We start from the raw sequence: 16,692 nt of genomic DNA, 5'->3' as shown, positions 1-16,692 counted from the left end.
GATAATGCTTCTCCCAGATGGTACCGCTTCAGGATATGCACATGTCTGAACCCACAAAAACTATTATGCCAGAGAGAAGAAATAAGCTTGGCCTTCTCTCTTTGACACCCTCGTTCTCAAAGGGTTGCATTTACACCTATAGCCTGAAGTGGTGCAATCCAGGAAAAGCGCAATTATCTGACTCTGCTCATAAACAGAGAGTGGTGCCTGCGTGTGGTCTTTACGCAGGCATATTACAGACATTTCCAATATTTCAACAGCCACTCCGTTGGGGAAGCCAATTCATCCAGGTCAGGGACTGCGGTGCAGAAGGAAGGTTTCTGTTTGCCACTCCAAGCACATCCACAGAAAGAACAGTGGTGAGATCCTGTGGGAGTCATGCTGCTCTTCCTAGAGTTATCCCCAGGGAAGCAAGCAAAACAGTCACCCAGCCCGGGTATTTCTTGTGACTTCAACATCAGCTGGATCTAGAGACGTGGGCAGCAGGAAGGTGCCCAGCAGAAGAACTTTGCCTCCTGACCTCTGCAGACCAAACTGCTGTGGTGAGGCAGGAACAAAGGAGTTTCCTGTGACTCCATCTTTCAGTCTGGAAAATGTCCAGAGCCAGACTAAGGGGGAACCCAGCTGTCTCCCCCCCTCCTTAAGATTTCCCTCCTGAAAGCTTTTGCTCTTACAGGGTTGACAAGGGCCCCTCACTTTCCCAGACTCTGAAATCTGGACACAGCAGCAGTATCATCATCATCAGACTTTCACCACTAGGAGGAGCTGTTGAAAATGGGGATTCCTCAGGCGAACCCTGGAGACAAATGACCCAGAAGGGGAGAGACTGAATGTCCCCCCATGAATGTCTGTTGGGTTCATCATCTCAACAGGGGCCACTAACAAGGTCACAGAGCAGAAAAGGTCTGCACAAATATGACTAAACGACTAACCTGCTGACTCTGTAGGGTTCAGAGAAGACGTAACTTTGGGGAAGGCAGAAAAAGGAGGCTCTGTTTCAGCCTGAAAGTCTTTCAATAGTTACTTTATTTTAACATCTTTTTTTTCTCTTTTAATTACAGACGGTAAAATAGCTCAATAGGTAGGAGGGTGAGTGGAAAGAGAATCCTGGATGTATAAAAACCCTCCGTGGTCTGCATGGAAAAAAACAAAACATCCAAAGTGCTTTTGGAGTACTTGCTGGTTTCTCTTTTTCGGCCACAGAAGGAAAAAGCAGCCTCGTTTCAGTCTGGGGAAAGCTGGCAAGATGCCTTGTTCCCTGAGCGGGAGCAAAAATGGGGAGCCCCCTCCCAGGTTTGCAGGGAGGAGGAATGAGGGGAAAAAGTGAAGCGACCCCCCCCCCAAAAAAACCCAAATCTGTGATGTTTCTTTCCTTTTCCAGAAAAAGTAGACCCACTGGCCAGAGTCTTTTCCTCGCCTCCACCTGTGTTTTCTATGATGGGGAAAAGTTAGAAGCTGGCCAAGGCAAGGAAGGACCATCACCCAGGTGCAAGTCAGAGGCCTTGTGTAAGTCAGACCCCAGTAATCTCTCAGAGGGATTTGACTGCCAGGCTGAGATGAAATGGGGATTTCTCACTCTCTCAGGAGACAAGGTCCTGGGAGATTGAAGAGGAACCCCCAAGAAAGCAGTGCAAGCTGGAGATGCAGGAGCCAGGTCTTCCCAGGACAACTGCAGGAGGGCACCCTCCAGAATAGTCACAGGAAAGAAATACAGAGAAGCCCAGGAGACTCGCAAGGCCTGGGAACCAAAGTCCCAGGCCCAGAGAGGCATAAGAGAGCCTGAGTGAGTCTGTCCACTGCCCCAGGTAAGAAATCCCCAGACAGACCAATGGAGGCAGAACACTCAAGGCCAATCTGATGATTCCTCCCCAGTCAGAACCATTCCTGGCGAACCACCTTGCTCCACATGATACTAATGAAATGGAGGTGATGAAGGAGTCAGGAGAACTGCCAGCTGGGCTGAGCCCCTGGTCAAATCACCAGGTGACATCCAGGTCCCTCTGGCCCCCCTCCTCCACAGCTGAATTCAAGATGGGGAGAGAAGGTCACACTCCTTACCACCACTAGCCCCTGAATGCTTCCTATCAGTTCCCTCTACTTATCCCAGGACATACTGTTACCCCTGCCAGAAACTAGGGTGTAACAGGATGCATTCAGGTGCAACCAGCTCTGAATATGCCCGTAGCATCAGCCACAGCTGGGGGGGGAGGTGACAGGCCAGCTAGTGATTGACCAGCACAGATGGCCTTTCCTTCTCCACCCGCCAGAGGGTGCAGAGAGATGGAAAGCCCCTGGAAAGTTTGCCTTGGGTGGGCAATGAGTATTCGGACAAGATGTGACAGCCCTTTGTGAGACATTCCGCTCCCACTCGGGACCCCCCCCCCAATTTTTGACCCCAAGGCTCCATTTGGGCCCACAGCGTGCTGAGTGAACTGTTTCTTTGCTCCTGCAGAACTGAAAGCAGCACTGGGAAGAGAGCTGTGGCGGCATCGCCAGCACTCTCACACTCTGTCTGACAAGACAAGGGTACCAGCTGCAGGAACCAGTGTTGGCCAACAGGCTCTGCCCACCCACCCCCAGCCCTTTCCCCATGACTGTATACTGGAGGGCAGAGTCTGACCAGGCTGGAAAGAGACCGGGGGGAGGGGGGAGAGAAGAGAGAGAATAAATACCATTTTCCAATATATTAAAAAAAATCCGTTGTCTGGAACACTCTGGCTGCCGTTTTCTCAGGCGCATGGCTGTGCACCAACTTGAGCGGGCGAGGGAGAGGACCAACCCAAGTCGGTATTTGCCTTTTGAGCCGGGGGCTGCGACACACACAATCCTCAACAAACCTTCCCCCGCAGCTGGTGTTCAGGCTTCCCCCACCCCGCTCTCCACCCCCCTGCCAAAAAATTAAAATTAAACCCTGCTTTGCAGTGAAGGCTGATGTTGGAAATAACCATTTACAAGAATTAAAAAAAAAAAGACGGAAAATCACTGTCGTTTGCGTAGCACATGGGTCTCCGGGCAGGGGGCGCGAGCCGGTGGTCCGTGCTGAATGGAGGCGAAGGGGGGGCTTACATCATCCCCAGCTGCAGCAGCGAATTGGCATACATCATTGGTTTGACATTCGGATGAGGCTGGGAAAGCGGAAAAAGAGGCCTGGTCAGGAAGCACACACCCGTCTCCACGAGAGGGGGGCAGAGAGACGTGCCCGGAACGTGGCTGGGCACGTCGGAGGGGGGTCTGTGACTAATGGAGCACTCACCACTGCTGTGAACTGGTGGAATTGAGGCCGCAAGTCGGAGCCTTGCAAGTGGATGTAGGAAGCCTTATTGCCCATCTGGTCACTGGAGAGAGATACGAAGGGCAGTGGGGAAGAGGTCACAGCACAGCATTTCACAGACTGAAGAAGCCAAGAACAGCCCTGATGGATTGCTTCCAGAAGCTCACCTGCAGGGCCTGAAGGCATCAGACCTCCCACTGCTGCCACCCCACCCCACCCCGCACCGGTATTCTGAGGTGGACTGCTCTGAACATGGAGGCTCCACGTCACGAACAGCAATTTGAGATGCTCTAGCCTGGTGGTTCTCAAACGTTTTGGCACCGGGACTCACGTTTTAGACTGATAATCTGTTGGGACCCACTGGAAGTGAGGTCATTAACCTGGAAGTGAGGTCATGGCCGGAAGTGACATTAAACCTAAGCTGCAGTCAGCCAAAAGGTCCCATTACTGTCATTTTGCATAGCTCGGAATTCAAACATTCCCGCTTGGAGGTCAAAGCAGAATGCAGACATGGATCCTTCTCCAGCCAAACAGCCCTTCCCCCTTTCCAGCACCCCATCTTTCCACCTATTCAGGGCAAAGCATAAGGCCTCTCTCCTACTGCGAGTCTGCCCTGCCCAGCAGCTCTGTATTTTCAACGGCAGCTGAGCTAGGTGCTGTGCGACCCATCTGAAATTGCCTTGTGACCCACCTAGTTTGTCCCAACCCATAGTATGAGAAACGCTTCTCTAGCCTACCATTCTGCCATCCTCCACGCCTCCTCTTCCACTCCATCCCCCCCTCCTCCTTGAAACTAGGGAGGGGGAAGAAGAGGAGGAAAGAAGCAGAGACAGTGGCTGGTGGATGGGGCGGGGAGAATAGGTCTTGGTGCGGGAGGTGCTGGGTCGGCTCTGTTTGCTCACCAGTAATTGGGGGCAGAAAAGACGGTGACACACTTGCCGTCGTGGGCCACCTCATACCCCTCAGGCTTGACCTCGTGGCTGCGAATGATGTAGTCTAGATGGTTGCGCTCCAGAAAGCTCTTGGTGACATCAGGCCCGAATTGGCAGCTGACTCCACGCTTGCTGATCGACCGGCCGTTCTGGGAGGGAGGAAATGGGAAGAGCAGGCACCGTCGGGTCAAGGGTCATTGGGGCCAGCACACCACCCCGTCCTGAACAACCGGTCTGGTGGAATTTCAGGAGGGTGTGGAGCCTTCCCCAAGCCCAATTCCAAATGCTGCTTGAAGCAGTCCAAGAGTGAGAGAAGAGGCACATAGGAGAGGAGGACTGCCCTCCTCTTGCACGTGTCTGTCTCTGCTGTGCCCCCTCCCCACAAACAAGGTCCAATTGTTCCCCCGACCAGGGGAATAGGAAGCCAGAGAGTCACTACCCTCACCTAAACAAGCCTTACCTGGGGTTGAGGGTCTGACCACAGCAAGTCGCACATAGGACCTGCCAATGAGAAGATGAAAGATCAGATAAAGAGGAGGAGGGAGGGATCTCGAGCACCCACAGCCCCAGCCAGACCCTAAAAGGCCTAACCAGACTTGTGACCATCTCAGGCCTCCTGCCTGGTGCACCCTGGCAGGTGGCCACACCGCAGCAGCAGTCTGGAGGGCAGTTTTAACAAATGATGCTATCCCCGCCACTTCACCATGCCAAGAAAAGCTTCACCTGTCCAATTTCTGCATGTCAAACCATAGTGGAAAGGCATGGAGGGAAGAGACAGAACGACCTGTGGCTCCCCATCCTACCTGCATTCACAAGTCACTGATAAGCCACAGTTGGAGCTACTGCCCTGCCTCCAGACAGGATCGCTACACCACAAAGGCAGGAATGAATTCACAAAGCCGAGCCCTGTGCAGGGAGCAACCAAAGCAGACATGCCACTCTTTGCCTGCTTCAAACCTGGAGGTCAGACCAGAGGCGAGTGCTCAACTATGACTGGCATTAGCTGCTGTTTTACATTATAGTTGGCCCTCGGTATCTGCGGGGGATCTGTTCCTGGAACCCCTCTGCACAGAAACCAAAACCCATAGATAATGGAATCTGCAAGAAGGACCTCCCAGAGGTGACCAAAAGCACCTCCAGGAGGTACAGTGAGACCCTTCTGACGTGGGTTGGGATTCTCACTGAGTCAAATCTTCAGGTCCCGAACCTGTGGATAAGGGGGGGTCCACTGTATGTCTATACACCGTCTCTTCTTTTATGTTTTGTATTCCGTGACAAGCCATCCTGGATCAACGCAGCACACCTGCTACTAGATCTATCTACACACACATGCCCAACCTACACACACCTACCTGAATCTGGGGGTTGCCGATTCCTCTCAATCTTCCTGATATCGTCTAATGTCACGCCATCTTCACTGAAGAGCCCACCATGCATTATCTATGGGCAAGGGGACCAACGGAAGAGGAGGAAGAGCACAGCAGGGGTCAGCAAGGACAAGAGGGTCACACACCTGAGCAGCCCCCAGCCAGCCCACCCCAAGTGCTGCTCTTACCAGGACTTTGCCATTGATGCACTGTGCCAGCGGGAGCCACTCAAAGACCTCACTGAAGAGCTCAAACATCTGAGCCGTGTATTTGGCTTTGACCTCCCCCTCAAACCCGTAGATCTGATTCATATTGTCCGTCTCATGGTTCCCTGGAGGACAACAGGAATGGGGGTGGGGGTGGGGAGGATTAAAGACCAACATGGAGAGCAGCTGAAGGTCAGGCAAAGACAGCCAGCCATGGTGAACACAAGGCGCCCTTCAGGCAAGGGCTGCCTCCTGGGAAGGCTTCCAGAGTCAGGCATTGGGAGGGCAGCAGTTAGTACATTTGCACAAGCAACTCTAGTGGCTGCTTCCTGCAGAGCACTCTTTAGGGGAGCCCATAGCGCCATACCAGGCTCCCCAGGTAACGTCACAGAGAATGCTGGAGTTGCAAATGCACATCTAGCCTGCACACAATGCAGGATGAAACGGGGAATGGGAGTTCCATGTACATCAGCCATACATGGAGGGCTGAGAAAAAGAGGCAAGGCAGAGGCTGCAGCCAGAGATATTAACATCTCTGGCTAAAAGCAAAGTTAAAAGAGAGGCAATGGAGGTGAGTGAAGGGCAGACAGAAGAAAGTCACCCATCCCTTCATTTTGCCTACCAAACCCTTTGGAAGAAGGAGGCCCCTACCTCGCAGGAGGTGGAAATGATCCGGATATAGCAGCTTGAAACCAAAGAGAGTTAATATCACCTCCACGGAGAAAGAGCCACGGTCCACAAAATCCCCGTTGAATATCTGCAGCAGGAGAGGGGCTTGCTCAGGAAAAGACGCAAACCGACAGCTGTCCTCCTGCTACAGATGCACCGAGACCCACTCAGAGCTCATTCAGAGCAATCAAGACCCACTGAGACCCACTCAGAGCTCTCAAGAAGGAAGCCATGTTTTAACACACCGCAAAACCAACTAGGCGGAGACTGATGGCCAACCAGAGGTCAGAACTTGGGTCACTCCAGCTGCTTTAGTGACACTCAAGGGGCACTTACAAAAGCAACCAGATATTGCTACACAAACAAGAGGATCCTGCGCTCAGCACAAGGAGGATAAGCTTAATTCATCACCTGGAACATTCCTGTCCCAACCTTTCTGTGGGGACTCCACACATAAGGTGTAAAGTGGAATCCAAAAACCTGTCAGGAATACATGGGAACCTCAGCTTTCATTAAGAAAAAAAATCTGAGTTTCTGTACCTCATAGTGACAGGAAAAAAAAAAACTGAGCACATCCTGACAAATAAATCCAAATAAAGCCAGTCCTTAGGGAACAGAATTTTTTGATGCTGCCCTCCTCCTCCTGAATTAGAGGAGAAGCAAAATGTCACTCCACCCAAGCTGACAGCTGCCACCCCTCTAGCAGGTAAGAAGCTGCCGCTGGCCTGCCCTTCTGGCCTCCGTGCAAGGAGAAAAGGGAGGGGCTGGAAAAAACGAGTTACAGAACCCAAGCACCAGGCATCTCCTGCAGCTCCCCCGTTCCCTGAGCCCCGGCGCCTGGTCCCTAATGAAGTGACCCAGGCAGAGAGAGGGACCGGTGGGGCATACAGCGGCCCAAGAAGGGAGCACCAAGAAAGGATACGTATGGATTTGTTTCCGATGGCAACCCATTCAACTCAAATATATTCAGGAGGTCGTAGTACTGTCCGTGAGTGTCTCCACAGACAGTAATTTTCTCTGTCTGGAACAAAGAAGCAACAGCAGGACAGGAGAGAGGGGAAAAAAACAGCAGAGATGTAAAGGACTCAGTAAAGCAAGCCCAGGAAAGTACACGCCCCATGCCGACCGGTGAAGGAGCCAGTGCTGCCATCGGGGCTGTGCAGCTTGGGGGAGCCCTGCCCAAAATGCACTGCAGGAGGGGGGCAGGCAGGCAACAAGAGCCACATCAAGCATCTCAGGAAATGAGGGGCAGCCTCAGAAGTCCCTCTTCCCCAGCAGGCTCTGTACTGGGGGTGAAGTGTTGGGGGGGGGACTTTACTTGGTACACCAGGAGACACAAACAACCGAAATCGGTTTAACTGTCCTGGTTTCCCCCACAGAACCACCATTTTGTAAGAGGGGTGAACTTTCCCCAGAAGAGCTCTGGCCAGCTCACTGAATTAGGACTCCAGAACGCCTTGGAAGGAGCACTCTCTGTAGGGTGGACCCAAGCAAGGGAATTACTCATATAGCTTCATGCTGCTGCTGGGGAACAGTAGTGCAACACCATCACACAGGGGGGTCCAACTACAAGGAGCAATTGGGGGACGGGGTGGGATGGATTACTTGGGACCAGACAGAATAGGGATGGCAGCTTCAGGCACCGGAGGAAGGCCCAAGCTCTTAAGGTTACGTGACATGGTGCAGGTAGACACAGAAGCCTTTAAAAAAAACCACAGATAAAAAGGCCATCCCAAATGTTCCGAAATGCTAAGAAACGCCTTAGAAGGAGTGGGGGTGGGGTGGAGGCACCACACTCTTTTGATGCACTTTTTAGACATGGGAAGGCACACCCACCTCTTTTAACGTGGTTTCTACTAAGGTGGGGAGTTTCGATAGCACCTCTTTCACTTGCACCAAGATCTGCAAGAGAGGAAAGAGAGACGTCAGCAAGAACGCAGCTGGTGTGCCTTGTGTACATGTGCAGTTAATGCAGAGATGTCACATATGCTCCGAACAGAAACGGCTTGAATCAGCTTGGAATTCGAGAAGCATTACAAATCGCTCTTTTAATAACGCTTTAAAATGGGCTTCTGGCCTTTGTGACCACAATCAATAAAGAGAGAAAAATGCTGAAGGGTTGGGGACGTGGGTGAGGATCCTAACAAGCCACATTCTCTTCTCAAGTTCCTTCTCTCCCCATTCCTGTTCCTCCTGCTCTGATCTTTCTGCCCTTGCTGCAAAGGCATCTAATCATAGGACTCCACCAAGCTGCCTGCATCAATTCTTCTGACTGCCAGATCTGGAAAAGAGTACCTGCTGCCATCACATACACTAGAACTCCTGCTTATGGAGGGGTTAGATTTTGGAGATCCATTTGTAACCCCACACTGATGTAGATCAGAACAGCCAGTTCTTGTGGCTTTCGCAAGGACTTGCACAGAGGCACAGACACAGCCGTCCGCAGCTCAGACAGCGGCAAGTCAAGTGTCCATGAGGAAGCACCTGCCCGGTCTCACCTGCCCTTTTTCACAGAAGAAAAGTCACAAAGCAGGGGTGCTAGACAACAGCAGGGAACAAAGACCTCAAGTGCCAATGTGCACTTCAGTGGCCTGTGAGGTGTGGAATCTCTGTGGGACTCGCCTTCAATTACGGACCAAATGCAATGGTTCCCTTTGACTTACGTGGTTGCAGGCGGCTCCAAGAGCCTCTGGCAACTGCCCAGCATAGCCTTGCAGCAGGTGCGGTGTCTCCTCTCTGCCTGTGCCACTAGGTCTGCCCTAAAACCAGGCGCCAGGGATCCTGCGTCCTCTCCCAATCTAACACTTCTGCAGCCCTGACAACAGCTCTCAAGGGAGGGGGAGGGTTACCTGATAGGCACATTTCCTGTGAAGTTTCTTTTGATCCTTGTACCACTGCATCAGCTCCTTCATGAACGAGAGCGTCACCTTCCCGTCGTCCAGCTTTGGACCACTGTACTCATCCTCAATGGCTGGGGAAAAAGGGAGGGGGGGAAGGAGAGCAGAAGGATTAAGTGGGGCGGGAGGTGCTTGCCAGAGGCTAAGCCAATCCAGGCTGGAATGTTGGTCCTGTCCCCTGACATGCAAAATGACTGCCCTGGCAATCCCCCCTTCCCCAGAGATTCTCCCCTTCACCAGTCCTTGCCTTCAAGGATCACAAGTGGCCTCATCTGGAAGGAAGCTTGGCACCTGAAGAAAAAATCCAGCATCTTGCTCCCCCTTGTGGCCAACCCAATGATCCCAGGACATCTGCAAGCAAGGAGGAAGGTTTCTCCCACCACTGCTCCCCAGTAACTAACGTTCAGGGGCATGTTGAGCCTGTACCCGGAGATTTTACATAGTCATAATGCCAACCCAAGGGAAAAACAGGAGTCTCCATCCAGTGGTTCCCAAAAGCTTTTTCCCTCCTGAGACTTTCCATGTCCACTGTTGGACGAGGAACTCTGCCCTGCTTCATGACCTCAGCCTGCACTGCTGGCCTTCAGCACCGGTTTGCCTGACTTGCGAATGCACTCTGGAACACACTCCAGGCTTTCCTGCACCTAGCCAGGGAGCATCAGTCACAGACAGGCAAGCTGTCTTTTGGGAAAGCTCATCTACAATTACTGATCTTCTCAGGAGAAACCCCCAAGAATCTTCCAAGGAGCACCAAGGACCCCTGGAAGAGTCAGAAATCCACTGCAGTTAAAGCAATTAGCAGACTTCCAGGGTGTGGGCAGGGTGACTCGCTCCAAGAACTGTATGTGCAGAACTCTGCCCTGGGCAGGGATGGGGGAATTACAGATTATATGAACGGCAGGACAGCATTGCTCCTGAAGCATTTCAAGGCATTGCCAGGATGCCCTTCCTGCAATTAAAACGCTGGCAACTGCCTCTCTGTTAATTACACTGAACTGCCAGCTTTGGGGCTCTGCGACTGTTTCCCTGCATCCCTCTATAGTTTGCTTTCAACAGACGGGGGGGGGGAGCAGGGCAACTGCTTCCAGAAATCTGGAAAAAACAAATTCCCTGGTGTCCACGTTGCCACCGAGTCACAGCTCAGCAGCCAGGACACTGGGATTAAGGGCCCGGCTCGTGCCAGCAGCTGGCCCGTTGTGGACACCCATCTGTTTATTTTTACTGATTAAGCCTCTCCGTGCCGGGATCTATTTATGATCCGAGATCTCGCTCTATTTTGGGCAACTGTAGGAAACCTTGGCGCAGACAGCAGCAGTCGCAGGAACAAGGGTGATGGGGCTCCCTCAGAAAAGGAAGGACATGGAGGGCGGCAGATGCTGCCCCTCCAGCAGTGATTCCCAACTCTGGCCCCCTGCAACCCTCCCGCAGCTGCTCCAGCCCCACCTCACAGCTCCCCCCTGCACTCACTCATGTTCTCTATGTCTAAGGAGTCAACCACAGACCGCTTGTGCTCGTCGCTGGCGATGGCCCGCTCAAAGGCCTTCTGCTTCACAATCTTGTTGCACTCCTGATACTTCATCTTGGCATCCTTGTCGTTTGGCTTCACCTTGACAACCTGAGCAGAGGAGAAGGGGCAACATGGATTTGCGAGTTGAGACCCTCATACGTTTGGGAGTGCACGTAACACCTTCTCCATGTCCTTCCCGCTTCGCTCTTGCACACGTGTTTGCATATGGTGTGAGAGTGAGTGAATGGCTCACACATGTCACTCACATTCCACTCTCTCTCACACACACACCAAGTCCCACAGGGGCCAAGTACATCCTTCTCTGACAAACCCTCTCCAACCAGTACCACAAAGGTCCATCTATCCCTAGGTTTCGCATGCTGGCATTTTAAAAAACTTCTGAGAAACTGGAATATCCATAAATGTTCCACACCACCCCAGCAACTCAGCCATTGGATGGGTGGTATCCATTGAAGTCAATGGCTACAGAGATTTCAAACACTGCAGCCTGCAATTACCAAGATTTCTCTGTCTGACACGCACAGACCCATTATAGCATGCTTATTTGATTTGCAGGATTAACCGGCAAAGTACATTACTTTGTTTTTAAAAACAACATGTTTTGTCCTCAGACTGAATTATTCCTGTCACCACAACCCTGATCACCAACAACAAATGCCCCTTCCCCACCTCAAATCCAACACAAGAGTTCCCTCCCTTGAGTTCCTGGTGAGCTGAAGGCAACCTGGGGAGAGGACAACTCTCATTTTGCACTAGGGTTTGAAGAACATACAGAACACCAGGAGTGTCTCACACTGCTTTTGTTTTTTTCTTATCTTTCCATACCCCGGTGCAAACAACAGAAGACTCCATTTTCCCGTAAGTCCTCTGTATAAGAAAGAGGGCTTGGAAGGAGTGGCATAACTATGCCATCTGGCAGCTGGGGCACAAAATCTTTTAACACCCCCCCCCCCCCAGAAGGACTCTGGCAGGCCTTCTGGGGCCTTCCAAGGCTGGGAGGGATGCACAGCTGCTCCGGGCCTCGGAAGGTCTCAGAAAGGCACCCCTGACACCCCCTCAGGCATGGCACCTGCAGCAGTTGACAGCCCCCACCCCTCCTTAGCTATGCCACTGATTGGAAGGGGCTTGTGATGATCACAAATAGCAGCTGGCTAGCAGGTTAAGCCAAGTCCACTTTCTGACCATCCCACAGCTCTCCCCACGTACCGTTTCATAGTCCCGCAAGGCTGCCTTGAACTTGCCCAGGGCCATGTTGCTGGTGGCTCGCCGATAATAGCCTTTGATGTACTTTTTGTCCAGCTCGATGGACTTGGTTGCATCGGCCAGGGCATAACCATAGCATTCCGTCCGCAGGTAGGCCAGACTCCGGTTGCCATAATATATGGCGTTGGTGGGGTTCAGTTCAATGGCCTGCGTGTAATACTTCACTGCGTTTTCGTAGTCCTTTGCTGAGTGGGGAGAGAGGAAAAACCACAGACAGAGCTGTTAGCAGGGAGTCAACACAGCGGCAAAGCTCAGGGCCTTAATGGAAGCTCCGTTCAAGCAAAAGTAAGGCCACACACTCTACAGAGGTCATTCCGTGCCATTTACACTTTACACACAATAATCTATTTTACACAAGAACAAGGAATGCAATCAGGTCAGGATATCCTCAGGTTCTTGTCTTGTCCTCTTGCTTTCAAAAGAGAAAATAACTCTCCTTCATACTGGTTGGGGATAGACCTACACAGGTAACCTTCACTTGGTACAAAGAATGTAAGCATACAAATACAAAATCTTAGGTATCCATACTCCAGTAGCTGTCCTGTGTTATCCCCTTGGTCGGTAAAAGATCTGAAGGATGTTTCGGATTCATCACACACATGAACGTGACCTGCGATTGCCTCCAGACCACATGCTAACAGCTGAGAGAAGAACAATCATCACTGGATGGGTCAGCATTGTCCTAGGGACATTACTGGGCAGCCTGCAAGTTCTAGGTGAAAGTTAAAGAATTCTACTTCCACTACAGAAAGGTTCTAGCCCTTGTTGTCAGGGGACCAGAAATGCAAGTGCATATCCAAGAAAGTCCCAGTTTGTCGTTTCTTTGTAGCGACACATCTCAGGACTCTACATGTAAATATACACACAAAGGCTGCCTTACACTATGCCTGGTGAAATTTCAGTGTGTTTCATCACCAAATCCCAGCTGTGAAATAAAGTCTACAGTAAGTCACAGAATACAGCGGCTAAAGGAATTCGACTGCATTTCCAGAGGGTGTTTGCAGCCTCATTGACTTTCACCCTGAGAAACTGGCTTCTCTTCAGGCACTCAGGGATGAGTGAACCAACAAACAGTTCAATAGATGTATACTGAACTAGCAGGAGACACTAACACTGCAGGCTTGCTGGACACATGTCAAGAGAGAGGAAAGAGGCCACCTAACCTGCCTTAAATGGATAGATTTAACAACATCAGGATAAAGAAGTAACCCCTATCCTGCAAGCCAAGCAGTTTTTTCCCCAGCCAGGGACGCTCTTCTTTAAGGGGCAGTATAAACCTCTGCTTCTTCCTTGTTTTAAACTCTCTTAGGGCACATGTTCAAAATCACATAATGTAGGTTACCGGTAGTTGACACCACACACACATTTCAACCATTGTTTTTGAAATTTCAATCAAGGTAACAAGATGAGCGGCAACATGAGAGCATTACCTATGTTCCTAAGCTTCTTGGACAGGTTTCAGTGCAACATAAGAAAAGCCCTGCTGGATCAGATTGAAGGGGGCCCACCTAGTCTGGGACCAAGTTGCCCACAGCAGCCCACCAGCTGCCTCTGGAAATGCAGAAGAGAAAGGCATCCTTCTCTCTCACCAAGGCTCCCTTGCAACTGGTATTCCACGGTATACAGTTGCTTGAAGCTGAGCGTAGCACAGAGCCACCATGATTAAAAGTCATTAACAAACCCATCCTCCATGAATTTTCCCAACCCTCCTAATTCTAAGCAAGGAAAGGGTGACAATTCTACATCGATTGTGTGAAAAGATTTAATTGCCCAAAGTGCAAAGTGCAAGTTTATGTACCTAATGTCAGCAAGGGCAGAAACTAAAAAACACAGTGTCTTTCTATTGAAATGAAACCACTCTTCTTGTGAACATGAAGTCACAACTAATTATTACAAAGTAGAAACCAATGTCATGACTTCATCAATTAAACAGAAATGCGTACACACAATTTGTGCATATGTGAAATCTCCTCTCTCTTGCCTACACAGATCCATACAAGCCAGAATGAAGAGTAACCTTCTAGGTGGCTCTTAAGCCTCTTCTTGCTTCAGGGCACAAACCAACAGTTGCCAGGGATTAAAAGGAAAGTCAGGCTTAGAGAGTTAGCAAAGGTGATACCCAAAGCAAGGGAGACTCCGGGAGGACTACATGCGTTAATTACAGGCTTCATCATGACACAGCCTCCGGGCACCACTAAAGGTTAGTATCATGACTGGGAGGAGGCAGTCTCCAAAATCCACTGGGAAGAGCAAATTATCAAGGAAGATGTTGGAGACTTCAGGCTAGGATTCAAAAGGGTTCTTTCTTTCATTATATTACAGTGTCATCCTAGACATATCTACTCAGAAGTATATCCCACTGTGTTCACTAGGGCTTCCTCCCAGGAAACTGTGATAGGACTGCAGCCTAGGTTTACACAGGCGAAGCCACTTAGGGGCTGAACCCTGTTATGAAAAACTGAAGCAGAGCAAGATAGCTCCATTTCCTAATTCATCATTGGGAAAGCACACAGATGATTCATGCCAGGCTGCTTCCAAATCTTCTTGGCCCTCCAAAGAAAGCTACTGAAGCCTAATCCATATCCACCACCAGCTCCAAGAGCCTGCACTAGACCCGACTTGCTGCTCAGTGAGGCTCCTCAGAGCTCAGAAGCTCAGCAGCCTGCAGCACAGCCCAACGATTCTGCTAATTCTGCAGATGGATCACAATGCCCCTTTCCCAGAGAGATCATTCCAGACCAAAGCATTGTGGACAATTGGTTACACTAGCACTGCAGGCTTGCTGGACACAGGTCACGAGAGGGCGGCCTGAATGGGCAGATTTAACAACATCGGGACAAGAAAGTGACCCCTGTTTTGTCACAAGACAAACAGTTCTCCCCCCACCCCCCCAGGCTAGGCCACAGAGCAGTCAAGCACTGAAAATGACAAGTGCCCTAGGTGTAAAATGAGCTTGGCTGTTCCCCAGGTGAGGACACCCTCAGCTGTGAGAACATAAAAAGAGCCTCACTGGATCAGGCCACAGGCCCATCCAGTCCAGCTTCCTGCATCTCACAGCAGCCCAAAAGATACCTCAGGGAGCACAGCAGAGGCCTGCATCCTGGTGCCCTCCCTCACATTTAGCATTCTCAGGTAGCTACTTCCAGAACCAGGAGGCAGCACATACCCATCATGGCTTGTCGCCTGCGATGGACTTTCCTCCACCAACCTGTCCAGTGTCCTTTTCAAGGGACCGAGGCTGGATGCCATCAGCACATCCTGTGGCAAGGAGTTCTGCAGATTAATTGCACGCTGGGCAAAGAAATGTTTTCTTTGAGCTGTCCTATGTCTCCCAACACTGAGTGGCTATTCCCTGGTTCTGTGTTGAGTGAGGGGGAAAAGGACATCCCCCTACCCACAAGGTCCCAGAGCACGCAGGGACGTTGGGGGGGGGAGTCAGGTGAGGCAGAACCTCCCCGCCAGAATCCTTCGAAAAGCACCGCCGCCATGGGAAGCACCTATGACTCTTCCTGCCCCCCCCCAAAATGAAGCTCTCCTCACTGGCTCCCCATCACTTCAAGCTGCCCCCCACTCAGGGGCTGCTCCTTCAGACAGGCACTTCTTCAGCCACCCCATAGAGTGGTTGGTGCCTCCCAGCAGGCTCCCTCCAAGAAAGCCCTGCCTCCCCATTGGCTCCTCCCTCCAGAAAGCCCCACCCACTTCCCAGCTGGCCCCGCCCCACTGGATCCCTGCCCCCTCCTTTCTCAGCAAACACTTTACTTCTCCTCCAGAGAAGCCCCGCCTCCCCATTGGCTCCTCCCCTTAAAAGGCCCTCCCACTTTCCAATGGCTCCTCCCCCGAGGCAGACCCACTCCCGCCTCCTCCACCAGAAAGCCCCGCCCCCTGGCTCCTCCCTCCACAAGCCCCGCCCACTTCCCAGCTGGCCCCGCCCCCTTGGCCCACCTGAGGCGGCCCCGCCCCTTCTCCCCTCACGGGCGCTACCTTTGAAGTAGTCGTTCGCCTGGGTCTTGAAGGCCTCCGCCCGCTCCGCCTCCCCCAGCTCGCCCTCCTGAGGCGGCCGCCCGGAGCCGCCACCGCCTCCTCCGCTTCCTCCGCTCTCCGACCGCTCTCCCTCCGCCATCGCCGCCGGGCCGTAAAGTGCACCGCCTTGACAACCAGCGAGCGGGGGAGCCGAGAAGGGGGGACACGAAAGCCGTCAAGCGCGGACGTCGCAAAACTCCACCTAGCGGGAACCAGCGGAGGGGGCGGAGCCGGCGAGGACGTCACGCGGGCGCTGCTTTTGCGCATGCGCGGGGCCGGAGCCGGCAGGATGAGGGTCCCGTCAAGCCCAGGACCGCGGGGGGCGGGACTGAGGAGAGGAGCGTGATCATAGAGAGCGCGAGGGCTAGAGCGTCCCCCGTCGGGAGCGTTGGAGGCGGGGCTGGAGTCCAGGCGAGCAGAACGTCGCGCGCTTGGCCACCACAGGAAGAGCTGTGATTGGCTGTCACGTTACGGCAGGAGCTGATTGGCCCATAGCTATGCGTAGAGGCGGGGGCGCTCTAGCCCACTCCTCTCTATGC

General features: G+C 52.2%; 1 protein-coding gene across 1 annotated transcript; it reads right to left on the bottom strand.

Moving 5' to 3' along the window:
• Positions 1 to 1,008: 1,008 nt before the first annotated feature.
• Positions 1,009 to 16,313, bottom strand: PPP5C (protein phosphatase 5 catalytic subunit). Its single transcript, XM_066638881.1, has 13 exons — positions 16,115 to 16,313; positions 12,077 to 12,318; positions 10,810 to 10,957; positions 9,295 to 9,416; positions 8,282 to 8,347; positions 7,368 to 7,466; positions 6,428 to 6,533; positions 5,759 to 5,901; positions 5,556 to 5,643; positions 4,664 to 4,704; positions 4,174 to 4,352; positions 3,254 to 3,335; positions 1,009 to 3,125 (listed from the first exon to the last, which is right to left on the bottom strand). The coding sequence occupies exons 1-13, from the start codon at positions 16,251 to 16,253 to the stop codon at positions 3,063 to 3,065; spliced, it is 1,518 nt and encodes a 505-aa protein (XP_066494978.1). The 5' UTR covers positions 16,254 to 16,313; the 3' UTR covers positions 1,009 to 3,062.
• Positions 16,314 to 16,692: the final 379 nt, after the last annotated feature.

Source organism: Tiliqua scincoides, chromosome 10, assembly GCF_035046505.1.
Source record: "Tiliqua scincoides isolate rTilSci1 chromosome 10, rTilSci1.hap2, whole genome shotgun sequence".
NCBI lineage: Eukaryota > Metazoa > Chordata > Lepidosauria > Squamata > Scincidae > Tiliqua > Tiliqua scincoides.
This window is presented reverse-complemented; position numbering and strand designations above follow the sequence as displayed.